Source organism: Microcaecilia unicolor, chromosome 2 (genome assembly GCF_901765095.1).
Source record: "Microcaecilia unicolor chromosome 2, aMicUni1.1, whole genome shotgun sequence".
Lineage (NCBI taxonomy): Eukaryota > Metazoa > Chordata > Amphibia > Gymnophiona > Siphonopidae > Microcaecilia > Microcaecilia unicolor.
This window is the reverse complement of record NC_044032.1, coordinates 428,745,085-428,769,068: the sequence shown is the minus strand read 5'-3', so window position 1 is coordinate 428,769,068 and position 23,984 is coordinate 428,745,085. Positions and strand designations below refer to the sequence as shown.

General features: G+C 43.9%; 1 protein-coding gene across 6 annotated transcripts in view; it reads right to left on the bottom strand.

Annotated features, from left to right (window-relative positions):
- The window catches only part of NPNT (nephronectin), a 183,247-nt gene that overhangs the window by 58,224 nt on the left and 101,039 nt on the right, over positions 1 to 23,984 (bottom strand). For 4 of the 6 annotated variants that reach the window (XM_030190766.1, XM_030190769.1, XM_030190767.1 and 1 more), the window contains 4 exons: positions 10,969 to 11,088; positions 6,288 to 6,407; positions 2,035 to 2,169; positions 252 to 374 (listed from right to left, as the gene is read on the bottom strand). In XM_030190766.1, the coding sequence (XP_030046626.1) occupies positions 252 to 374; positions 2,035 to 2,169; positions 6,288 to 6,407; positions 10,969 to 11,088 (498 nt within the window). The remainder of the gene's footprint in view (positions 1 to 251; positions 375 to 2,034; positions 2,170 to 6,287; positions 6,408 to 10,968; positions 11,089 to 23,984) is intronic. The other 2 variants (XM_030190770.1, XM_030190772.1) reach the window with 1 other exon arrangement.

The window sequence follows — 23,984 nt, the reverse complement described above, 5'->3', positions numbered from 1 at the left end:
CATGTAACAAGAATTTCCACTCCTCTGTTATATTAACAAGTCTCATTATACAGTATAGCCAATCATTATTATTTCAGAATTACTACAGAGAAATGTGAAAGGCAAGGTGTACTATAACTTAGAAATGAGAGGAAAATAATGAATGAGCAACAGTAATCCGGAGACGCCCTACTGATGGCTTGGTTTGAGCCTCAGTGTTTAAGCGCAGTCATATTACATTTGAAAGATATGATGGAAGAGATATTACATACCTGTGCATTCGACTCCATTGCCCCTGTACCCTTCTTTACATTTGCACTTGTATGACCCTTGGGTGTTGTAACATCGAGCAAAGCTGTTGCATGGATACCTGCCGACAGAGCATTCGTCTATATCTGTAATGGAAAAATTAGCAATGCCTAGTACATAGCAAGAACAAGAATATTTCATAGTGCATTTCAGTTGTATTGCTTTCATTTGAAAAAAGCATGCTACACTTCCTGACTTGAAATTCTGGAACCTTTTAAAAAGGATGTAACACACATGTTATTTCCTTAGTTTGAGCAAAGGTGCATGCTCATACATCTGAAAAGCAAAAGTATATAACCGAGTAGTTTTAAGTCATTACCGATTAGACGCCTAACATTTAGAACAAAATTAATATAATTCCTAGTTTCAAACACTGGAAAGTATATCTGGATCCTTAGTAGAAAAGAATGTCCAGAGATTTCTCAGTGGTTTCTGGATACAAAATTCAGCAAAATTGTCCATCTTGGTTCCTGAAGGAGCTCTGCATGGGCAGTGGAACACCCTTTTGGTTGGAGGGACCAAACAAACTAGTCTCTGGCCCCACACCCAATCTCTCTAGTTGCTGATGTGATGTTCGGGAAAATATTAGTGGGGGCCATGGCTCCAGTGGCCCTCCACATTTTACTACCTATAAGGCTCTAATTGTTTTAGTGTATATACCTATTAATCATTCATATGCCTTTCATTTCTAGAAGGTCACTAATTGAAAGAGTCAGTCCTATAGTACATTCATAAATGGCAACATAAGAAACAAATGTCCATATTTATGAGATATATTACAGTCCAGTAGCTCAGTTTGCTAAGGCCAACCTAGTAGCTCTGTGACAATACTATACACTGCCCCACAGAGGACTTGAGTTAGAGTCCCGAGTTCTATTCCCTGGGTTGGCCAGGCCTGGGGGTGTTTTGGCAGCAGTATTCAGAGCCCTCTTCGGGAGAGGAAGTCCCAGTCATTGAGCAACAGTGACACCCAATGGCCAGACTTAAGGCCTACAATTGCAGAATTGAACCCTTGCTGAGGACTGGCACTAAAATGACTGCTGTGTCAGAAGGGGACATAAAGTAGGGAAATATCCCTTGAGTAGTTGTAAATGAAGGCTTATGGCACTGTCACCTTCTTCCAGTTGAGCTGGAAGCCTAGTAGAGTAGAATGAAACCACCAGGTTGTTGATGATGTCACAGCTCAGAAGGGGCTGCACCAGTGAATGGAGAGAATAGATTACATAGGAAGTGAAGGGAAGGTGAAAGGGAGACAGCTGTTTACCATCTTTCTCTTTCACTGCAATATCAGTTTGCTTTGATTCAAACAACAACAAAAAAAATACTCAGCAGATACTGCCATGCAGGATAGAATTCAAGTAAATTGAAAATGTTTATGAAAGGAATGAAACTAACTGAAAAAAAACTGAGGGTGACCACTGGAATCATGTAATGTGATCTTCACACCAGGATTAGTGGCAAGGTTTTGGATCACCATCCAAGATCAACAGGTTTTGGCTCATCTCTACAACTCACTGTATATAACATTACAAGGATTCATGGTGTTATCTGATTAATCTCTATATATTACTGTAACTGTACTTATTTTACCAGTAGCTCTTGGTGTGCTTCTCATGACAAAATATTTGCTTTCAGTCTTACAAGCACTGACTGACAAAGTGGTAAAATGTCATTCATACAATCTTCAACTTGGTAGCACTTTCATATATGAATAGAAGAGTCAGTAAAATATTTTAAATGAATTACCATAGCACTGATATTTGCCTCCAATATACATCAGATCAAAGCCTTTATGGCACTTGCAAATGTAGCTTCCAAAAGTGTTGATGCATTTTCTAAATCTGGGACACACCACTCTCCCAGTGGCACATTCATCAACATCTGGGAAAAGAAATTGAAATGAAATATGCCTATAAAAATCAGTAACACTGTTTTCTTTTTCTAATTACACAGAAACAGCAAAAGCCTCCACAAATCAAACATTGGCATTATTATAAAGCTTTTTCTAAGAAAACTAAAGAGTCCTTTTACCAAGCCACGCTAAAATGTGGCCAGTACTGGTGTCAGCGTGTGGGTCTTCCATGCCCTGCATCCACTTTTAGCATGGTGGTAATATGGTCATGGCTATACTTTTTTGTAATGGCCACATGCTAATTTCCTCATTAGCGTGTGGCCATTTACCATGGGATCCCTTACTGCCACTTATTTAGGAGTTAGTAAGGGCCCCCACGTTTATCAGGTAGTACGCAGTAATGTGCATGCGCTACCCGATTAGTGCAGGCACATCTACTCTCTGCCCATCGGCACGTCTCCCGCACCAAAAAATAAAAAATATTTTCCAGTGTGAGATTGTGGGAAACTACTGCAGGACGCGGTAACACCCTTTTAATGTGCGGTAGGCCCATGTTAGGCCTGCTGTGCCTTAGTAAAAGGGCCTCTAAATCTGTTATTTTTCAAGTGAACTGTACAAAACAACAACTAAAAAAATAACATACAGGGCCCTATTACAGAAGTGTGGTAGGATTTTGCAGGTACTATGCATTAAATAAAGCAATTCTATAATATTTATGGATCACTTGCTACAGAACACCAGCATTTCCAGAGGTAAGTGGCAGCAAAGCCCCGTATGCGCTATTTCGTAAGGGCACATGTAAGTGGCAGAGCACGTAAATGCAAAGGGAAGGGGAGTTCATATGGGCGGAGCATGGGCACTGCTCTCATATCTACCTCTACGCTGTGTGCATCTGGTAGCGCTATACAAATGTTAATAATAATACCTAATTTACAGAATACTGTATGTTACTTGCACCCTTGCAGCATTTAGCTGCCTGCAGTTACACCAGTTCTATGGCTAGATTGGATTGGATTTATTAACTTAATATACCGTTCAGTATATACGTTTTAGAGCAGTCTAAAGAAAAGAAATAATATATATACAAAAATGAAACAATACCTAATAACTAATCATACTACTAACATTAACAGAACTTTTATGGTGAGACCAGGGTTACATATACTTTGGTTAGAAAGGTGAGGGAGGGGATATATGACAGAGACATTTAAATACCACCATGGCATAAATGTATGAAGATTTGAGTCTCTTTCAACTGAAAGGAATCATGGGAATGAGGGGGCATATGATGAAGGTGAAGGGGACAGACTCAGAAGTAATCTCAAGAAATATTTCTTTACAAAAAGGGTGTTGGATGTGTGGAATGATCTCCTGGTGGAGATGAAGACTGTATCTGAATTCAAGAAAGCATGGGACAAGCACAGAGAATCTCTAAGGGAGAGGAAGGGAGGGATAGACGTATGGATGAGCAGAGTGGATAGGTCATATCGTCTTTATCTGCCCAACATTTTCTATGTTTTTATAAAACCTAGTGGTCAGACTGAGGATGCACATGTACCCTGATCTGTAGTCCCTGGCAATCTTCTCTCTAATTTTTTTTCTGTGGCATGTTAGGTGTGCCCTACTGTTGGGCACATAATCTCTTCAAGCTAGCAGGGAAGAATGTCGAGGAGAGTTCTCCTCCACATCCCCGTGAGCCTTTCTTACCATAGTGCAAGGGGCGCCGAGGAGGGGGCCAAAATTCCCCGGGCTCGGGCCTCCAAGGGGGCCTGGCACCAGGGTCTCTCTCTCTCCTGCTCGGACCTGAGTGATCGTGTCCCAACAGGAACACGAGAGAGAAAACTCCGGGGCCGCAGCCGGGCCCTCCTTGGATGCTGGGGAGGACCCGGAGGAGCAAACACTACAGATCTTCCTCCAGCACTGCTCTTCTGCTTTTCCTCTGAGGCGCGCATGCTCGGTTTTGAAGACTCTGAATTGGCAGAAGAGCAATGCTGGAGGAAGACGTTGTCTGCTGGCATAGCCTCGGGATCCCCGCCAGCCAAAAGGTATTTCAATTGCGGCAGTGGTGACGATTGTAGGGGGGGTGGCAGTGATCCCGGGGGGGGGCAGTGGCGACGATTGTGGAGAAGGTGGTAGCGATCTGGGGGGGGGGGGGGTGCGGCGGCCCTGCCCCGGGCCTGGTTCAGTCTCTTGGGGGCCCTGCATAGCGCTACCCATTACATCTGTCTTCAATCATCTACGATAGACTCATCTGTATCTTTCTCTTGCATTAGCAGTGCCATAGCGAGGGCAGCTGACACCCAGGGTGGGTCACCGCTGCACACCCCCCCCCCCCCCCAGAGTGTACTTACGAGGGAAAGCGGCGAAGGATGGCCGGGAGGGCCAAACCACCTCGAGTGCACGTCGCTGGGAGCTGCGTCGGCTCCACTGGTTCCCTGCTCTTTCTGCCCCGGAACAGGAAGTAACCTGTTCCGGGGCAGAGGGAGCAGGGAACCAGCGGAGCCGACACCCCCCCCCAGCGGCGTGCACCCGGGGCGGTTTGGCCCCTTCCTATGCCACTGGTCTTTAGTTTACCTCTCTTTATTATAATCTCCTTGTTAAGCTCTTCTTTGAGATCAGCACATTAGGAAGTGCCTACCATTAGGTTTGAATAAGCTTATGTTGTTGACACAGAGAAGTGGAGGGGACAAGCTCCTATCAAGTTTTGCATTAGGTGTGACATTGTGCATCTGCTTGAAGAATGCTGCACGGGCAAACACGTGCACACCTTAAAGTGAGCACAGGTCCTGGACATTGATTCCCAGTCAAGAATTAGGCTAAATAGTAGAGGAAAGGCTTAAAGTGGGGGAATCATATGCAACTGAGAACAGAATATCATGGAATCAAAGCATCAGTAGAGTGTTTCCAATTGAACTGGAAACGGAAGAAAAGTGCCAAAAATTATATAACCATTTCAGGATGGAAGCACCACATTTACAGCTGAGTGAAGGAGGGACCAGGCCTGGAGACTAAACCCAAATGTCTCTTATGGGCTACTTGGCCAGCATTTCCACTGAGAGTTTTATTTTTCATTAATTTGCAACCTGCAAGAGCTCAAACAGCACCAACTAATACCAGTAGTAATTTGAAAAAAAAAATAAAAATAAAAAGTTCTGTTATCCGTTTACTGGTCTACCAAATCAGACTAAGTTTCTTTCATTTTAATGGTTTCAGTGCTCTTTTTTTTCTCCAGTCCGTAAACACAAAACCCAATAAAAATCCCATTTGAAACTAGAAATAGAAAGCTAATTTGTGCTTCAGTGGGATTTGTTAATGTGAGAGAAAACAAATCCTTCCTGGCAGAGACATAAGCGCAGCATAAGGCACATCCCGTTTAAAGGCCTTATACCCTGTGGTGTGGTGGCTCAGTTTTATAGGTACTGGACGGAAGAACTGCATAACAAAGGAGAAATGTACTCCTGTCTCCTTGGCCACTTTAGCTCAGATGCTGTTGGAAAACTATTTCACCCTCATCAGAAGGGAAGTTAAATGGTGAGTTACAATCTTGTCATGAGTACCACTGGATAAGACATCACCTGGGAAAGAAAACTTCTTACGTTTTTCTTTTTTTGTGAAGAGTGTCTAGCCCTGTCCTTACACTTACTTATGTACCAGTATATGGATATTCAATTCAACCCTACTGTGTAGCTTACAGAATTTACAAAGGGTGGCACAATCCAATTCCCATGAAGACAATGATGAGATGGGAAGGGGAGAGGGAAGTGGGAGAAGGGAAGGGGGGGAACATCTGTCATAACCGGGGCATAATTTCTGAAGTGATGGCCTAGGATACAGTTTACCACTTTTTTTTAGACCATAGAGCAGTCCCTCCCTTCTAGGCAGCCTGCAGGGAAGGAGGAGGAAAGGGGGTGAGTGCGGGTCAAAGCACAGAACAGTCACCCTGCTTCTCTAATCCAGCTCCTCTTCTCCTGTTACTCATGTCCCGGCCCACCCATTCCTTCCATCATCTCCACAGTTCCTCTTCTTTTTTGTCAACCTACAATGACAGTCTGGTCTACAACATGCAACTATAGACAGAAGTTACCAAACTTAATCTTGAATAATTCTCAAAACCAGAAGAGATGTCCTGACGTGTCTTTTAACTTACCTACACAGGTTCTACCATCAGGTGCCAGCTGTAAACCTGGGGAAGGACACCGACAGTGCACCTCCCCCTTCACCACATCGCAACCATACTGACAGTTTGCCATGGAGCAGGTGAGAGCATCTGAGGGGTAAACAGAGTTACAAAGCACACCAATCAAAATATCACAAGACACAGCACACAAACCAGGAGGCCCTGTCCACCAGCAAGAAGAACATGGAACTTAAAACAGCTAGATTTACACAAACCAGCATAAACCAATTTTGGCACATGCTTAGTTCCTATAACGAGGGCTGGTGTTAGGGGGAGGTGATACAGGAGGCCTCCAAGACTGCTGGTGTGCTCTGGGGCCTCCTCCCAAATTGGAGCCTAGTGTGCTTATCAGTGGCCCTGCCTATGCCCCAGCATAAAGAAGGACGCAATTGCATAATATGCATAAATATCCATAGAATTAGGTGAGGAAGTTAATGAGCTAGTACTAAACACAAAACAGCCATATTAACTCTGGGCCTCTGAACCTCTCTACCTTTCTGGCTATATCTATTTTACTAAAGAATCTATGCGCAGGTGACCAGTGGCGTACCTAGGTTGGCTGTCACCGCTACGCCCCCCCCCCCCCCGGCACATCATCCACCTCCCCCCCAAAGCGCATCATCCTCACCACCAGGGGGTACATGGAGTAATTGCATGGCTATCGGCTCCGCCGGTCCCCTGCCCCAGAACAGAAGGGGCAGGGAACTGGCAGAGCCGACAGCCATGCATCTGCTCCGTGCATCCCCATGCTGCCTGCTCCCGAGGCGGACCGTCCCCACTGCCCTGCCCTTTTCTACGCTACTACCAATGACTCACTTGCTTGGGGAGGCTGTAGTAGAGGGGTGGGGATGGGGGACCCTGGGCTGTATAGACTTTCTCTTTCTTCACCTCCCCCCAAGGGAACTGGTATGCTCAGACTCACAATCAGTAGGTTTCTCCACTCTGTGCCCCACCCTCACTCACTTGTCCTCTCATATTACTGTTCCCCACCCCAAACAACACTCTTGCACTCTCCTCTCTGTGCCCCCTTCCCTTATCAGAGGTGCTGCTGTGGACCAGTCCATGTGAAAGTAAAGATGTGATGGAGAAGAAGCAGAGATGGTTGTAAGACATGCGATCAACAGTACAAAACGCTTAGTATGCACTGTGCAACACAGCATAGAGGAGCTGAGGGGCAGTGGCGTAGCAAGGGTGGGGCGGTGGGGGCGGTCCGCCCCGGGTGTCAGCGGGTGGGGGTGTGCTCCACTCCCGCTGCTCCCAGCCTCCCACCTTACCTTTAAAAAAAAATTGGGGGAAGTGTCGTTGCAGGCAGCGCCTCGCGTCTGCCCTGCTTGTAAAAGAAGTAAATCTCTTCTCCTCCTCGTCGTTGGGTCTCACTGTGTCCCGCCCTCCTCTGAGGTAACTTCCTATTTCTGCGAGGGTGGGACACAGTGAGGTCCAACGACGAGGAGGAGAAGAGATTTACGTGTTTTACAAGCAGAGCAGATGCGAGGCTCTGCCTGCAACGACGCTTCACAAATTTTTTTTTAAGGTAGGGTGGTGGCAGGAGAGTCGGGTCGGGGAGGGGGTTCTCAGATGGGAGAGGGGTGTTGTGGGGGTTCTCAGATGGGGAGAGGAGGGGGTTCTCAGATGGGAGAAGGACTGGAGTGGGGAGGGGGTTCTCAGATGGGGAGGGGAAGGGGTTTTCAGATGGGAGAAGGGGACTGGGGTGGGGAGGGGATTCTCAGATGGGAGAGGAGAGGGGGTTCTCAGATGGGAGGACTGGAGTGGGGAGGGGGTTCTCAGATGGGAGAATGGGATTGGGGTGGGGAGGGGTGTTGTGGGGGTTCTCAGATGGGGAGGGGAGGGGGGTTCTCAGATGGGGAGGGGAAGGGGTTCTCAGATGGGAGAAGGGGGGTGGGGGCTCTCAAATGGGAGAAGGGGGCTGGAACTGGGGTCTGAGAAGGGATCATGAGGGAAAATGGAGCATGCCTGGGTCAGGTGGGATAATGGGTTGGGCTGAAAAGGGGGGCCCTAATGCAAGGCATGTGGATGAAGGGGGCTGGAACTGGGGGCTGAAAAGGAGGGTAGGTGGGATAAGGGGGCTAGTACTGGGACTGGGGGCTGAAAAGGGGCAGGGGCTGAAACTGGGGACTGAAAAGGAGACATGGAGAAGTGGCTGGGGCTGAAGCTCGGGACTGGTGAGAGAAAAGAGCTGGGGTTGAAACTGGGGGCTGAAAAGGGGACAGGGAGAAGTGGCTGGGGGCTGAAGCTCGAGACTGGTGGGAGAAAAGAGCTGGGGCTGAAACTGGGGACTGGTGGGATAGTGGGGCTGGAACTGGGGGCTGAAAAAAGGGGCAGAGAGAGGGGAAAGATCCTGGATGGAAGGGGGAGTGAGAGGGAGGGCAGACCCTGGATGGATGGGAGAGGGAGGGCAAATGGTGGATTGAAGGGGCAGAGAGAAAGGGCAGATAGTGAATGGAAGGGGGAGAGAGAGAGAGGGCAGACAGGCAGATGGTGGATGGAAGGGGCAGAGATAGAGGGCAGACATTGGATGGAGGGACAGCAGAGAGGGAAGACACTTGATGGCAGAGAGAGAACAATGACAGATGCTGGATGGAAGGAAGACAATGAAAAGAAGATGAGGAAAGCAGAAACCAGAGACAACAAACTGTAAATAAAATATATATTTTTATTTTTTTGCTTTAGGATAAAGCATGATTGTAGCTGTGTTAATAAATGTTTATAATAGAACATGTAAATAAGGTAATCTTTTTACTGGACTAATTTTAATACATTTTGGCTAACTTTCAGAGAACAAAACCCCCTTCCTCAGGGATACTGTAACAGCACTATACTATATTGACCTGAGGAAGGATGTTTTGGCCTCTGAAAGCTAGATGTATTAGTCCAATAAAATGGTATTATTCTATTTTCTATATTTGTTTTATTTCTATTTGTTAATTTGTAAAGTGGTGATTGGTACTTGTTAGTTTTTTTTCAAATTTACATCTGCTGTCTTTATATTTTGCACAGTACTAGGGGACATTTTCTGTTTTTGTGGTGTTGCATTGTATGCAGAGTCTGGCATCTTGAGGGTTCACTTTAATTTTTGTCTAAATAGAAAGTTTATTATTACTTATTGTATAGTGGATTATGGTGTATCTCTGTTCGTGAAAAAGACATGGCTTTCAGTTGGCATTGACTGTGCAGGATTGAAGACCTGTACTAATCTGTCTGTTTTCATTTTACAATAGGTGAATTGATGTTCTAGTGCTCACTGTAGTGTTTAAGATGCTTTCCTTTTCCTTGTGTGGCTCATACAAATTACTGCTTATGGTATGGTAGAACTGCTCTATAGGTCCTGAGTGTTTTGAATTCTCGGCATGCCTAGTACTAGCTTTTGGAGGGGGTGTTAAAAAATGACCGACCCCGGGTGTCAAATACCCTAGCTACACCACTGCTGAGGGGTAACTCCCAAATGAGCCCACACTGGTAAAATACCAGGACACTGCTCTTAGAATTGAAGTCCTGTCATGTGTTTTCATCCCACCCGCCCAACATACAGCCAAACATGCTCAAAACAAGAACTAATTTATTACTTAACGATGAAGTCCTTGACTTGAGGTAGGGCCTCTCTGCTGCAGCTCAAGGGTGTCTGTCTAATCAGAAAGTGTATTTTATCAGACAGCAAGGGAGATAGTGGAATTTGGCAACCTAACAGACCAGACCAGGCCATGCCATGCCTCGGTATTCCAACCCTGGAGCCCAGAGCATGTGATGGTTTAAAGAGCAAGGTTCAAATGTTCTTCTACACGCTCATGTCACATAAAATTATCGAAAACAAACTAGGGAAACTTTTTCAAAATGGATGAGAAAGGTGAATACACTATGGAGTTCTAATTCCCATCTGATGCAAAGGTGTAGTACTGACAAACTTTCATAAATCATTCCAAAAAATGTTTGTATGAAAAACATTTTTTGGAATGATTTACGAAAGTTTATTGTCAGTACTGTGTTTTACACCTTTGCATCAGATGGGAATTAGAACTGTATAATAACTTATAAAATTATCCCATACTCATTATTTCAATACAAAAGAAGACATCAAAGCCTTGGTTTGTCACATAGCCATGACTGCCACCTGCCTACCATTTTTGGAGTGATAGTGGGCTCAGCAAAGTGGAATAATCCTGTTAAGTAAATCTGCATTTATTTTTTCCGGTGATAACAGTGAGGAACCTGATGCAAGCTTGCAATTGTGATTCAATCACTGTAAACACTTTGCACACTGATTCAGTCACAATTCTCTGTAAGCAGAACAGATTTGAATTTCCATATGCCCTTTTACATTTTTCTCTGGTGGCCCAACAACAGTTATTTGAAAAGCAAAGCAATAACAATCCAACTTGTGCAGCCCTAAAGTCCTGCAATGTATTGCCCAGTGCTTCTGTTTAAATGCAGGCTACAGCACCGTGACTGTAAATAAAGTTCAGACATCCCTATCTTACCAACCCTCCTTGTGTTCTCTGTAAACTAAAATGTTGGGTTCAAATCGAGGAAACAGCTTACTATTTGGTTCAGTTCAGCACTAGCAAAGCAAAACAACACAAGCAAACAAAAGCAATAAAACATAGCACAAGGCAAAGGAAACTGAAAGGCCTAAACGTACTTGAGCAGGATCCATCAGGCATAAGCATGTATCCGTTCAGGCAATAGCACTTGTAACTGCCGTGAGTATTCATACACCGGTGCTTGCACGGCCGCGGTTTCAGCCCACATTCATTTAGATCTGGAAAGAACATGAGTGAGGGATAGGGAGAAAAAGGAAAGAAAAATAAGCAAAGTGGCCTGCAAGAAGCATGAAAAGCACTGTTCACCTTTGGTCTGGGATCATTCGGTTTGGTCCAGATCTGAAGCTGAAGTAACCTGCCCAGCTGAGAAAGTTGCATGACATGGTGTTGCGAGTGGTTGTAGAGCAGATGCATAAGTACAGTCCTGCCAGATGGGGCATGCAATACTACAGTGCGGCACTTCATTTCACATATTATTTGCAGTCTCTTGGGGGCTTATGCAGTAGGGTTTTGCAGTGTCTATGGGTTAACAGCCAAATTTAAACATGTGACCATGGCAAAATCTCTGCATTAACTATTGGGGTCATTACCAACAACTGGACATTCACCCCCTAATTCTATAAAGTTGGACACCCACCTTTACGCTTAGTGTGCAAAATTTTACACTCAGTTTATAGAATAAGATCAGTTTCATGTGCAACTTAATTCAATAATTGGCTATTAATTGGAATAAACAGCCATTTATTGGCTATATTTGACTTCAATTGGTGCCAATTTGCACCAATTAGCAGTTATGTGCATAACTGCTTTTAGTTGCAACTTTAGCGGGGGGGAACGTGGATATGGGAATGTTGGGTGGGGGGTCAGCTAGTTACTATTGTTTACATGCCTAACTGCCTACAGCCTTTGAGCTGGCGTAAGTGCTTGCATATAACATTAGGCACATAGATGTGGACTAGTATTTCTATAATATGAAATGGGAAGGGGGTGGGATTTGATATACCACCTTTCTGTAGTTACAATCAAAGCGGTTTACATATTATATACTGGTACTCATTTTGTACCTAGGGCAATGAAGGGTTAAGTGACTTGCTTAGAGTCACAGTGAGAATCAAATCCAGTTCCCCAGGGTCTCAGGCCGCTGTACTAACCATTAGGCTACTCCTCCACAATAGCAGTTCCATGTGGAACTATCATTATAGAATATAGACTCAGCACGCACCATCCTAGCATCTAAATTTCCAGGCCATTTATTGAATTTACCCCTCAATTAACAAAGTGAAAAGTTCTTTACTACATGTTAGCTGAATGGCAGATATCTATTCAGGTGGCATTGAGTGATGGTTCAGGCGACCCTCAGGGGGAGGAATGCTAGCTTCGGCCTAACCCCTGGTAAGCCTTTCCTTGGCTGAGAGGTGCCCAGCTCTACCACCGGCTGCCTTTCAGGTGCTGTGGAGGACTTGCAGCTCATCTGCATATCCTTACAGCCTTCTCTGGGATGACTCCCAGGTCCACTCCGATCCACTTAGGGCCTCTGCTCTAGGTGCCCAGCGTTCCTACCAGGTGCTGTGGAGGACTTGCTGCTCTTCTGCATATCCTCACAGCTGTATCTGGTGTGACTTTTCCTTCTTGGTACTGTCCCTTCCTAATCTATTTCTCCATCTGAAACCACTGTACACTGCAGGAACACATCGTCCACCGTCTGTATTCATCATCTCACCATCTCATTTTTCCTCTTCCTTTTTCTCAGCTCTCAACCTTCAACATTTCCTTCCTTACATTCATCCATCTCCTTTCTATCTGAATACATCTTGCCTTCGTCGCTGTCATCATACCTGTCCTACTCTTCTCCGTACTCTCTTGCTCCTTCTCCTGCTCTCCGCTGGGGACATTAATCCCAATGCTGGTCCTCCACATCAGCTCTCATCCTATTTGTGCAGGTCACACCATGATATCTCCAATCTAATTTCTGTTCTTCTCCTCCCCCCTTCTGACCTGCCTTTCTCTTGTGCTCTGTGGAATGCCCGCTCTGTCTGTAACAAACTTTCCTACATCCATAACCTCTTTATCTCTCATACTCTCCATCTGCTTGCTCTAACTGAAACTTGGCTTCACCCTGAAGACTCTGCTTCAGTCGCGGCCCTATGCCATGGAGGTTATCTTTTCTCCCATACTCCTTGCCCGGTTGGCCGTGGAGGTGGTGTCGGGCTACTACTTTCATCCTCTTGTAGATTTTAACCTCTTCTTCCACCTCAGTCTCACTGTTTTTCTTTTCGAAGTCCACTCCATCCGTCTATTTGCTCCTCTGCCTCTCTGAGTAGCAGACATTTATCAACCCCATGATAAGTCCCTTTCATCCTTTCTCACTGACTTTGATGCTTGGCTTTCCTTCTTTCTTGAACCTTCATCTCCTTCCCTCATTCTTGGAAATTTTAACATTCATGCTAATGATCCCTCTGACTCTTATGTTTCTCAGTTTCTTGCTTTAACATCCTCTTTCAATCTTCAACTGTACTCCACTGCCCCCACTCACCAGAATGGCCACTGTCTTGATCTTATCCTCTTCTCAAACTGCTCACTCTCCAGTTTCTGTGCCTCAACTCTTCCCCTCTCTGACCATCATCTGATAACTTTCACACTTAAACACCCTCCTCCCCAGTCCCGTCCAATCTTAACCAATACATTTAGGAATCTTCAGGCTATTGACCCTTCTACTCTGTCCTCCAGTGTTTCAAATCTTTTTCTACCACTATGTTATCCAAGTCTGTCAATGAGGCTATCTCTTCCTATAATACTATTCTCTCCTCTGCTCTGGATACTCTCGCTCCTCCCATTCCCCGTTCTGTAAAACATACCAAACCCCAGCCTTGGTTGACCTCTAGAATCCACTACCTACGTTCCTGTGCCCACTCTGCCGAATGCCTTTAGCTGAAATCCCATGCCCATGCTGACTTCATACATTTCAAATTCTTGCTGACCTCCTTCCAGTCTGCTCTTTTACTTGCCAAACAGGACTATTACCTCCAGTTGACAAATTCTCTTGGCTCAAACCCTCGACGTCTCTTTGCCACACTGAACTCTCTCCTCAAAGTGCCTTCACCTCCAACTCCCCCTTCACTTTCCCCCCAGACTCTGGCTGAGTACTTTCATGATAAGGTTCACAAGATTAAACTTGAATTCTCAACCAGGTCACCTCCACATCTCCTTCACTTAGTCCATTCTCTCAACCCTCCAACCCCTGCCTCCTTTTCTTCCTTTTCTGAAATCACTGAAGAGGAAACTACACATCTTCTTTCCTCCTCAAAACTAACTATCTGTTCCTCTGATCCTATTCCCACCCATCTACTTAACACTATCTCTCCTATTGTCATCCCTTTTATCTGTCATATCCTCAATCTAAAGAGAATCCACGTATGTGGAGAACTCAATAGATCCCACGGCATGTAAAGTGTAAACAAAAAGGTGGGAATATGAGCCAGGCTATCCAATAATTGGACCTGAAGTTAAAATAAACAAAATTTAATAATATTCAAACAAATAATAATAACATAATTCCACATTAAAAATGACTCGACACACCAATTGTTTCTGCAACGTGCAGCATCAGACGGATCATTTAACAAACTGTCTTTTTAAAGACCATTTTTAAATCCTTGTCTGCACATTTCTCATTCGTGACTTGAATTCTCTTCATCACGTCACTTGATGATCATATTTTATCATCGTCATTAGCCACAAGACTCCTGATATAGGCCATCCAGCCGAAACACAACGTTGTGTTGAGTCATTTTTAATGTGGAATTGTGTTATTATTATTTGTTTGAATATTATTAAATTTTGTTTATTTTAAACTTAACTTCAGGTCCAATTATTGGATAGCCTGGCTCATATTCCCACCTTTTTGTTTACACATATCCTCAATCTTTCACTTTCCACTGCAACTGTTCCTGATGCCTTCAAACATGCCGTAGTCACACCACTCCTTAAAAAAACTTCATTGGACCCTACCTGTCCTTCCAAGTATTGCACCATCACACTCCTCCCTTTCCTATCCAAGATACTTGAACATGCTATTCACTGCCGTTGCCTTGACTTTCTTTCATCTCAAGCTATTCTTGATCCACTTCAATCTGGCATTCGCCCCGTTCATTCAACTGAAACAGCGCTCGCTAAAGTCTCCAATGATCTGTTCCTGGCCAGATCCAAAGGTCTCTATTCTATCCTCATCCTTCTCGATCTATCTGCTGCTTTTGACACTGTTGATCACAGCCTACTCCTTGATACGCTGTCCTCACTTGAATTTCAATGCTCTGTTCTTTCCTGGTTTTCTTCTTATCTCTCCCAGTGTACCTTTAGTGTATACTCTAGTGGATCCTCCTCTACTTCTAACCCACTGTCAGTTGGTGTACCTCAGGGATTTGTCCTGGGACATCTTCTTTTCGCCAGCTATACTTCTTCCCTTGGTACTCTGATCTCATCCCATGGTTTTCAGTATCATCTTTACGCTGATGACTCCCAGATCTACCCCTCCACACCAGAAATCTCAGCCGAAATCCAGGACAAAGTATCAGCCTGCCTGTCTGACATTGCTGCCTGGATGTCTCAGCGCCATCTGAAACTAAACATGACCAAGACTGAGCTTCTTATCTTTCCCCCTAAACCAACCTCTCCTCCTTCCCCATTCTCTATTTCTGTGGATAACACTCATCCTTCCTGTCTCATCAGTTCATAACCTTGGGGTCATCTTCGACTCCTCCCTCTCCTTCTCTGAACATATTCAGCAGACTGCTAAAACCTGTCGTTTCTTTCTCTATAATATCACCAAAATTTGACCTTCCCTTTCTGAGCACACTACCAGAACCTTCATCCACACTCTTATCAACTCTCGCTTAGACTATTGCAACTTGCTTCTCACAGGTCTCCCACTTAGCCATCTCTCTCCTCTTCAATCTGTTCAAAATTCTGCTGCACAACTAATATTCCGACAGTGTCGTTATGCTCATATGCTCATATTAGCCCTCTCCTCAAGTCACTTCACTAGCTTCCTATCCGTTTCCGCATACAGTTCAATCTCCTCTTATTGACCTATAAGTGCATTCACTCTGCAGCTCCTCAGTACCTCTCCACTCTCATCTCTCCCTACATTCCTCCCCGGGAACTCCGTTTACTGGGTAAATCTCTCTTATCTGCACCCTTCTCCTCCACTAACGCCAGACTCCATTCCTTTTATCTTGCTGCACCATATGCCTGGAATAGACTTCCTGAGCCGGTACGTCAAGCTCCATCTCTGGCCGTCTTCAAATCTAAGCTAAAAGCCCACCTTTCTGATGCTGCTTTTAACTCCTAACCCTTATTCGCTTGTTCAGAACCTTTATTTTATCATCCTCACTTTACTATTCCCTTATCTCTTGTTTGTCCTGTTTGTTTGTCCTAATTACATTGTGAGCTCTGTTCAGCAGGGAGTGTCTCTTCATGTTCAAGTGTACAGCGCTGCATACATCTAGTAGCACTTTAGAAATGATAAGTAGTAGTAGTATGTGTTACCTGCCATGCTAATTGGTAATGCCCCTATTTACCATCATGTTTTCTGTGAAGCATATTCCCCACCCCTGAGCACAACAGGTCATTCAAGCTGACCCACAATCCATTTGGCCCATGTAACCACTGACCATGAACCTCACGTGAGCCATTATCCATGATCCACACCCACAATATATTGAATTTAATCAGACAAATAATTCTGTAACTGTTAACAAGGAGAGCACCATTCCCAATCATTCTGCAATCTTGCTTACCACGGGAATGACATTCCCATATGTTTCCCCCTTGATATGACCATTTTTAATAGAAAACTGTAAAGTAATATTTGAACTGAGTTTGAATATGTAGGCCCCTACTTTAAAAAGATGTCACAGACCCACGACCCATCTGACCCATTCGTTTCCCAACCCATTCGATCCACTGACCCATGACCTGTTGACCCACGACCTGTTGACCCACTGCTTGTTCTGCCTCACCCGACTTCTGTGTTAAGATAATTCTCAAAAATGCGTATGTGCTTGTCCTGCCCTCATTTGCATGGGAGCAGATTTTACTGTCTGTGTGTAACAGATTACATTGTCTATATATATAATAAGTATTAAGATGTATATAATGAACTATCTGACGTTTGTAGCCCTTGGGTGATAGGCCCTTTCTGAGCACCTGTACTATGTTCCCAGTACCTTATGGGACCCATCCAGTTTGCTTGGCTGCCCTACGCATGCTGAGAGGAACAGATTCCTCTCTCCCATTGAATGCCTGTCTGCCTGCCTGTGTAGTTCTCATGAACTGAGTGCCAGCGTGTTGAGAGACCTGAGTCTCTCCATGCTGAGGCAGTAATCCTATTGCTTGATTGCCCAAGCCTTAGAAATTCATGGTGATTTTTTTTTAACCTTTAAGTATTTACCCATTACCAGCAGCTTCAAGCTGAACCCCGCCTACCCCACATCAGAAGGGGTGGTCACAGAACCAGAAGCGTAGCCAGAGGGAAGCAGAGAGTGGACTGCTGCCGGTGCGTGTTTTAAATGCAACAGATTGTGTAAAACATAGGTGCCGGCACCGGTGGAGGTCCGTTTGGGGGAGCGGCCGCTCCCCTGGTGCCCCCCCCTAGCTATGCCTCTGCACAGAACAAACTCAAAACTGTAATGACAGAACCCTTATTCCATCACATCTCACTGTATGTGTATGTTTTTCTTTTATTTGCGATCAACTGTATTAAAGAGAATAATTGGAGTTGTCTCTTGTAGTGGAATACTAGGATTAACTAACTGAATATATGATGAAAGGAGACTTATTATAGAATTCAGTATATGTTAACTGTGAAGGTATCATGCTGTTAATGCCCATCAGCTGCCACATTAACAGATAACATGGTTCAGTAAATAGTCCCCTTGCTGCAAATAATCTTAACTAGAACACATGGCTGAACTGCAGAAATTCAGCAATGTACAAAATTCACCACATGGTTTCCTAAAAAAGCATACAATAAAATCAATCAAGAAAAGCAAACATTAGATTCCTAATGTTAGCTAAACTCCCCAGCAGGACCCAAGTGTGTATTATCTATCTACTGTTACTTCTGCACATTGAAGTGTATTTAATAAGCGTTAAACCCTGTGTTGTGAGCCTTGATGCCTTGTACTTATCAGTTTTTCCAATAAACATTATGGAAAGAAAAAATAATAATTGTTAGGCCCTAAATTCATTCATCAGTTTATTAATACTATGGCAAACTCCTATAATAGGGCAGGAGATTCCATTTCTAAGAGCATTCTGCTTTTACACATACTTAAAAAAGAAAAAACAAAACCATTAAAGCCTTCACATGCTGCCTCCTATAGAAATAAACCTTCTTAGAACATTCTGGTCTTTGAAGAAATGCACGCTGCTATGAATGGACTGATTAACAATAAATATGTACAGAAATTTAATTTGGATAAACATGAGCAGACATAACCTACTGCGGAGAGACTGTTGTGAAAATGCAGATGTGTGTAAGTGAAACTGTTGTGAAAATGCAGATGCATGTAAATGTTTGGGTTGTGAAATCATTTCAAAACACTATTTTTTTTTTAAATACATGACTAGGTAGCAAACTACTTACATACTAGGTTCACTTTTGAAGTTTAAAATACATACATACAATTATATAATGAAGTTTATAGACCTCCATAACTGATTTGCAGTTGGACCACTGGAATATGGAAAGCGTACGAGGCAAGAGCCACAAACAAATCAGGTTTGTAAGGTAAAACATGCAAATCAACCCATCTCTTAAACAAAATGAATGTTCCCGTACACATTAATTGATTTGATTTGCTTACTTTATTTATTTTTTGTCTATTAGATTGTAAGCTCTTTGAGCAGGGACTGTCTTTCTTCTGTGTTTGTGCAGCGCTGCGTACGCCTTGTAGCACTATAGAAATGCTAAATAGTAGTAGTAGTAGTATTGTGGCCCTTGAAGCAGGGGCGTACCCAGACCTCACGGTGGGAGGGAGCCAGACCTCATGGTGGGAGGGAGCCACACCCCGAGGTTGGGGGCACATTTTGAGTGCCGCCCCACCGCCTCTCCTCCTTGCCTCCCCTCCACTGCCTCACCTCCTTACCGCTTCCCCTCACCGCCTCGTTGCTCCCCCCGCAAAAACAAATACCTTTGCTGGCAGGGATCCCCAACCTCTGCCAGCTGAAGCCTTCTTTAGCACCAGTCTCTGGTGCAGCTGTGTTCGCTGCCCTCCTCTTCTTTTTTCTTGCTCCTCCTGTGCACGCTGACGTTCCTTTATGTGAAACTGAGGAGCGTCAGCGTGCACAGGAGGAGCAAAAAGAAAGAAGAGCAGGGCAGCGAACGCAGCTGCGCTGCAGACCAGTGCTGAAGAAGGCAGGCTAGCGGGGGTTGGGGACCCCCACCAGCCAAACCAGGAGCCCGGTTGAAATTTGCAGGGGTCCAGGCCCCTGTGGCCCCCCGTAGCTACACCCCTGCCTTGAAGTCTAGAGTTACTTTCCATTCATACACAGCTATATTTGAAGTAACAGAAGGCAACCTGCGTTCTACATATTAAGCCATGCTGTTTCTAGATACCTTTACATCAGTACTGTTGCAAGGGGGAAAAGTATGTTAAGGTAAGATACAAATGAAAATTGCCGCGTGTCCATTTTGGGTCCGAGACCTTACTGCCAGCCATTGACCTAGCGGTAAAGTCTCACGTGGTAACCAGGCAGTAATGACCTGAACGCACCCAATACGCGCGTCCGAAAATAAAAATGATTTTTCAGACTCGCGTATCGGACGAGTGCCAAAAATGAAATTACAGCAAGAGCCACACGGTAGCCAGACGGTAACGCCATTTTGGCGCACGTTGGGCACGCGTAGACGCTTACACGGCTTAGTAAAAGGTCCCCTCTGTTCAGAATCAACGGACTCATTTTAATTGTGTGTTGTGGACCATCAGATGGTACCCAATAAGGGCATCACGCCGACACCAGAAAAAGGGAAGCAAAACTCAGTGAAAATGCAACAGCAACAAAAGGAGGGCGGAGAGAAAACATGTGAGGTGTTGCAGAATTCCAAATAGCCTTTATTTAAAATGACCCATTTTAAATAAAGGCTGTTTGGAATTCTACATTGTGTTTTCTCCCCAATAAGGGAATATCATGGAGTCCAAAATATTAATAAGGCAGTGCTGGGTATCACATCAGTGCCTCACTGTTGTAAATAAACTTCATAATCTGAAGATTACATGACAGCTCCTATGTGCATCTTTCCATCTGGCTGGTAAAATGACACCACACAGTTTCAAATATTTATGGTGTCGACCATGCCACTGAAAACAGGTTACTAGGAGTAAGACATTGGTATATGAATAACACCGCCTTGCAACCATGTCGGGGGAGCATTTCAGTTGCATGTCACATGTCTGATGCTTAAATTATCTCAACTGATCCCTCTGGACCATATGAGGTCCGCTCACCGCATATACAGTGGTGAGTGACACAGACGTTTATTGAATTCAAAGTATCCAACAGAATACTTCCAAGGGCCCCCAGTCTTAAAACAAATGAATTGATCCTTTGCAGTCCCGGTGACATGGCTATTATGCTCAGCAATCACTCAGCTGGCATGTTAATAGAGAGTTCCAGGGATGAGGCATTGGGTCAAGGAGGCAGCTCCATTACATTTAAAAATAAGGTGTGAAAGTGAGTCTGTTTTTTCTGCCTCTGGGCTACATTATTGCAACAGACTTTGGGGTTTTAATTTTGCTTTTATCTCAGAATACTCAGAGGCTGAGTGCTCCACAATAATTTGTGAGAAGTTATTAACTGTATTCACCATAAATCCTGAACAACTTTCAACATTGAGGCTGTTGTGTCATATTCATCTGCCAGAGATGTGCTTCTGTAGGAGCAACTCTCCAGTTTCTGAATATCTTCTCCTTGATGCATCTGTCCTCATACCTCTTCATAAAAACATTACCTCGTGGGCCTGCCTGCAACGTCTGCTTTCAAAATCCAATTTCATGTCTTCCCTTTCCTGAATGAATAATACCTTACTGACAGGTGAAGGACCAGCCAGATCCAGAATTTACTTGCAATATTGGCAGAACTAGATTAAAAAAAAAAAACCAAGATAAATAATTTATAGTCAGCTGAAGTAGAGGTTGACCAACAGACACTGCAACGCAGGAAGTTGTGCTTATAAAACCTTTTATTTGCTGCTTGGACAAGGTGACCCAACACTGGGTTTCAGCATGATCAAACGCCTGCCTCAGGGGTCACAAAATTGTTCGAGAGGAAAACAAGCAGCCTAAAAATGTTCCGTGCGAAGCTGGTGAAAATGATCACATCGATAGAAAGCAAAAGTGCATCACAGCGCACCGGCGTCCTCCAATTGGTCATCCTCTACTTCAGTTGATTTCACCGTCCACGTAGAGATCCCTCCTGTTTGCTTTTCCTGTTCTCAAATAATTTATAGTCCGAATCATCAGTTTGGAAGAGGGATTTGTAGTGGCATTTCATTTGCAGTACAACCACCCTAGTCTGGAAGGAAAATAAAATACAAGACAAAGTACACATGATAGTCTGTGAAAATCTTAAGGTTGCCAGGGTGTATAATGCACCAGTGTATTGCATATAAATGAGTGGCACTTTTTCTTTCTCCTTTATTTGCTACCAATAGCATTAAGAGCTGCCTGAGAACTCCACCCTGGCATGGAAGGTGACTTCATTTCATCAGGACTAACGATACCATCCAGTCTCCTGTAACCAAATGCTGCAGTTAGCGGGCGCAGGCAATAGAGCAGCAGGGCTGGGAGAGGCAATGTCAGGGATCGCTGCATGATGCCAAAGCTGATTTGGCAGCCCAGGAGCCTGGGAAAGAACACAAGCACAGGCAGGCACAGACTGGGAAATGTTACATTACAGAGCAAAGAGGAAGCAGCAGAGAGGCGGATGCTGAGCACAGCGTAGAGAGAGGAAGGTGAAGCACAGGAAATGATTCAGACGCTCTTCGGTTGAAAGTGTTCTGCAGGTGCTGTTTCGACACAGTCCGCTCGTATCTCTGGGAGTGAGCAATACATTTAGGACTGAGTTCTGTATATAGCACTGAAAAATCGGCGCCAATAAAAATTAGCGTCGATATATAAAAGAGATATTAGGGGCTACGGATGAAACTATACCTCCATTCTCCCAGGTATATTATCTACCATCTAAACCTATATCGGATCAAACTAATATTGCACAAGAGGAACTACCCTTGGATGTATCAGCTATTTTGGAGTCTTCGGACACAGAAAGAATTTATCCATCCACATTATTAGCAACAGTGGCTTTGACTATAGACAAAGTTTGGATCATGAAAAAATTCTTTAAAAATAAGGATAAGGAATTTTTGGGCCAAAAAATAAGTATTTTCCCAGATGTGACAAGAGAAACCCAAAAAAGGCGTTGACAGTTTTAATTGTTAAAAACAGGAGCGCTTCAGATTGGAGCAACCTTTTTTCTTCGTTACCCATGTAAATGTGTGATAAAATACAAGTCAGAAAAATATGTTTTTTTTTGAGCCCAGGAATTTCTTATAGCCAAAAAATCAGCGAGCTCTGTTTAAAGTATAGCATTGTTAATTTTAGATTCTTTATTTCCTTTAACTTGTTTTTTTTTTTAAGAATTTACTCCATGTGTGTTAATCTTGGATCCAAAATGAGGACTCGAGTGTATCTATTTCTCTGTTTTCTTTATTATACAATATAATTTTTTCCTTGAAGTTTAACAAACTAGAATACCTTTCTGTACAAGTGGTTACTTGATTGATAATTGAAATTTCAATAAAAAAACAAAATAAAAAAAAAATTAGCGTCAAGTACTATTCTATAAATGGCACTCAAGAGTTGGGCCATGTATAGAATAGCGTTTGGTGCCGGGATCTGAGGATTTACACCAACTGAAACCCATAATATTGCGTACAAATTCCAGAAACGCTGCTGATCCACCCATGCCCCTCCCATGGCTGAGCCCCCTTTTCAGATCCACCTGTAAAATTTATCTGCGGATCCTGGTGCCTAAAGATGCGCATACAAATTTAAATGAATGCCAATTAGCGCCAATAATTGGTTCTTAATGCCCAATTATTGGCACTAATTGGTTCGTTTATCAATTAAATTGGGTGCCCGCCCATATTTGCACATGCAACTTTGAGCACCATATATAGAATTAGGGTGTTATTGTATGATTGTAGAATTTTTCCCGAATACATATCAGAGTGGCACATGCTGTGGCTGGCTACATCCTTGCTTGTTTTTTTCAATTCTTCTGAAGTGCTTCCAAGCTGCCTTTCTTCCTAACTTTCAGAACAAGGGTCAGTTATACTATAAAATGCTCTGATTGGTTTAAATAGAACACTTCTGGCGATAAACCAGATTCAGCAAGTGTACAGTTTTTGGCCAGCAAACACAGAACAGCATGACCTTGAAGTTTCTCCAGCCTAGCACCCTCTTTGGGTTTTGCTTGAGCCTTCTGCTGCATTTATCATTTTCACACTAAGCCTGACACCTGGAGCAAAATTTCAGACTCTCTATGGCGTAATTTTGGCAGGAATCCTAGCTGTGGAAAAATAATGGGGCTTTTCTGTTGTACTGAATGTGACTGACCTTGTACTCTGTCTGGGACTGAAAAGGTAAAATTGAAGTACTGATATTAAATTAAAGTCTCAGGTTTCCTTTTTGGAAGGAAAATGGCCCTAGCTGGGGAAAGACCCTAAATGGGGATTAATATGCTCTCCTTGAAAAAACAATACATAATCTGTTTAAATGTGTTCTGTGAAAGGCATGGCAGAGTTATGTACGCCTGAGAGCGCATCCCTGGAAAATTATTAGCACTCTACCATTCTGCTGAACAGTGAATACTGGAAAAGCAAAGGCAAGTTTGGTGGTAATTTCTAAATGCTTCCAGTATGGTATTGGTCACGCTGTGGCTGATGCACTTTTTGAAAGCTGGTAGGAGCAAGGTTTCACTGCCTTTTTCTTCAAAAGGAGCTGAGTGAAAGCTACAGCCTTGACAGGAAAGAGCAACTAAAGATAAAGCACTG